We start from the raw sequence: 1,475 nt of genomic DNA on the forward strand, positions 1-1,475 counted from the left end.
CAATGCCTCAACGTCTTCATCGCTTCCTTCTATTCTCTTCTTCTGAACATCCCTTGGGAAATTTTAAAAATCCCAACATTATGTATAGAGTCCCTACTGTGCTCAAAACTCTCCACGGTTGCCGGAGTTCTCACAAATGCAAGTGCAACCTCCAGCATGCTGCTGCAAGAGTAACTCTGCCTCACAATCTCTGTTCCCAGAAGACACAAAACGTCCCCGAGTTACCAATCCTCCCAGTTCAGTCGCACCTCCGAGCCTTTGCACGTGCCGGTCCCTCTGGTTGTCACACTCTCCCACACCGCATCCCATTTCATGGCAAAAATATGGACACCAAGGGCGCCTGACTGTGGGGGGCAGAGACCTGGGCTGCAGGGACGCGACCAGGCGCTCCTCAATGGGCCTTACTCTCTGAGTCCGGTGAGGGCGGGTGAGGCCCGGATGACGCGGCACTTACCTGAGCTGGCTCCCTGGGCTCCGCCGCCGCCATCGGACTCTGGGAGGGACGGGTCACGGCGGTCCCTAGCCCCGCCTGTCGCGGGTCACGCCTGGCGGCCTCACCAGACCCGCCTAAGACCCGCCTCTGCATAACAAGCACAACCACTCCTCCTGCACTTTTTCGATCCTGTCACATCGGTACAGACCTCACGCAGGGTAATGCACCCAAGACAGGCTAAAACGGCCGTAGCAAGAGGGACACCGGAAGTCCGGAACGGACGTTACGTGAGCTTTTGCAGGAGCAAAAGGCTCTAAGGCTTCATTGGCTAACGACAATTCCGCTCCGCGGAGAGCATTCTGGGTAATGTAGTTCCTGGAGATGCACAGTGCGTGGGCGAGGTCGACCCCGTCAGGCTTCCAGGAGAAAGGGCGAAGCGCCACCGTGAGGGACGCTGGGGAATTGCGACACCAGGTCCAAGTACAGAGGAGGGGCTTCGTTTCTTAGAAGGGGCTTAATCAAATTTCTGGGGGTACTGTGTGCAACTCATCGCCCGGTGTTTCGAAACGTGTTAGTTCAGAGTCTGTGATGCTGGGAATCTTCCTAGAATCTGAAATATCACTGGAGGCCTGGCGCATGGCTCAGCCCTGTAATCTCAGCATTTTGGGAGGCCTAGGATGGAGGCTAGCTTGAGGCTGGATGTTGGAGACCAGCATGGGCAACACAGCGAGATCCTGCCTACAAAAAAACAGCAAAACAGTAGCTGGTGTGGTAGCCTGCGCCTGTAGTTCCAGGTACTCCGAAGCTGAGGCAGGAAGATTGCTTGAGCCCAGGATTTGAGGGCTGCAGTGAGCTATGATCATGCCACTACACTGCAGCCTCGGTGATGAAACAAAACCTCGTCTCGAATAAAATAAAATGAAATATCACTTAAGATGCTTGCAAAAGGCTGGGCGCGGTGGCTCATGCCTGTAATCCTAGCTCTCTGGGAGGCCGAGGCGGGCGGATTGTTTGAGCTCAGGAGTTCGAAACCAGCCTGAGC

At 55.4% G+C, this 1,475-nt stretch overlaps 1 protein-coding gene across 1 annotated transcript in view; it reads right to left on the reverse strand.

The window, feature by feature from the left end:
- LOC105817803 (zinc finger protein 586-like) overlaps positions 1-1,475 on the reverse strand; it is a gene marked incomplete at its 5' end in the record, with an annotated part of 12,906 nt that overhangs the window by 6,285 nt on the left and 5,146 nt on the right. Inside the window, one exon of the mRNA XM_012653594.1 lies at positions 455-622. Coding sequence (XP_012509048.1) covers positions 455-622 — 168 coding nt within the window. The remainder of the gene's footprint in view (positions 1-454; positions 623-1,475) is intronic.

Source organism: Propithecus coquereli, unplaced genomic scaffold (assembly GCF_000956105.1).
Source record: "Propithecus coquereli isolate 6110/MARCELLA unplaced genomic scaffold, Pcoq_1.0 Scaffold425, whole genome shotgun sequence".
In the NCBI taxonomy this organism is placed as follows: domain Eukaryota; kingdom Metazoa; phylum Chordata; class Mammalia; order Primates; family Indriidae; genus Propithecus; species Propithecus coquereli.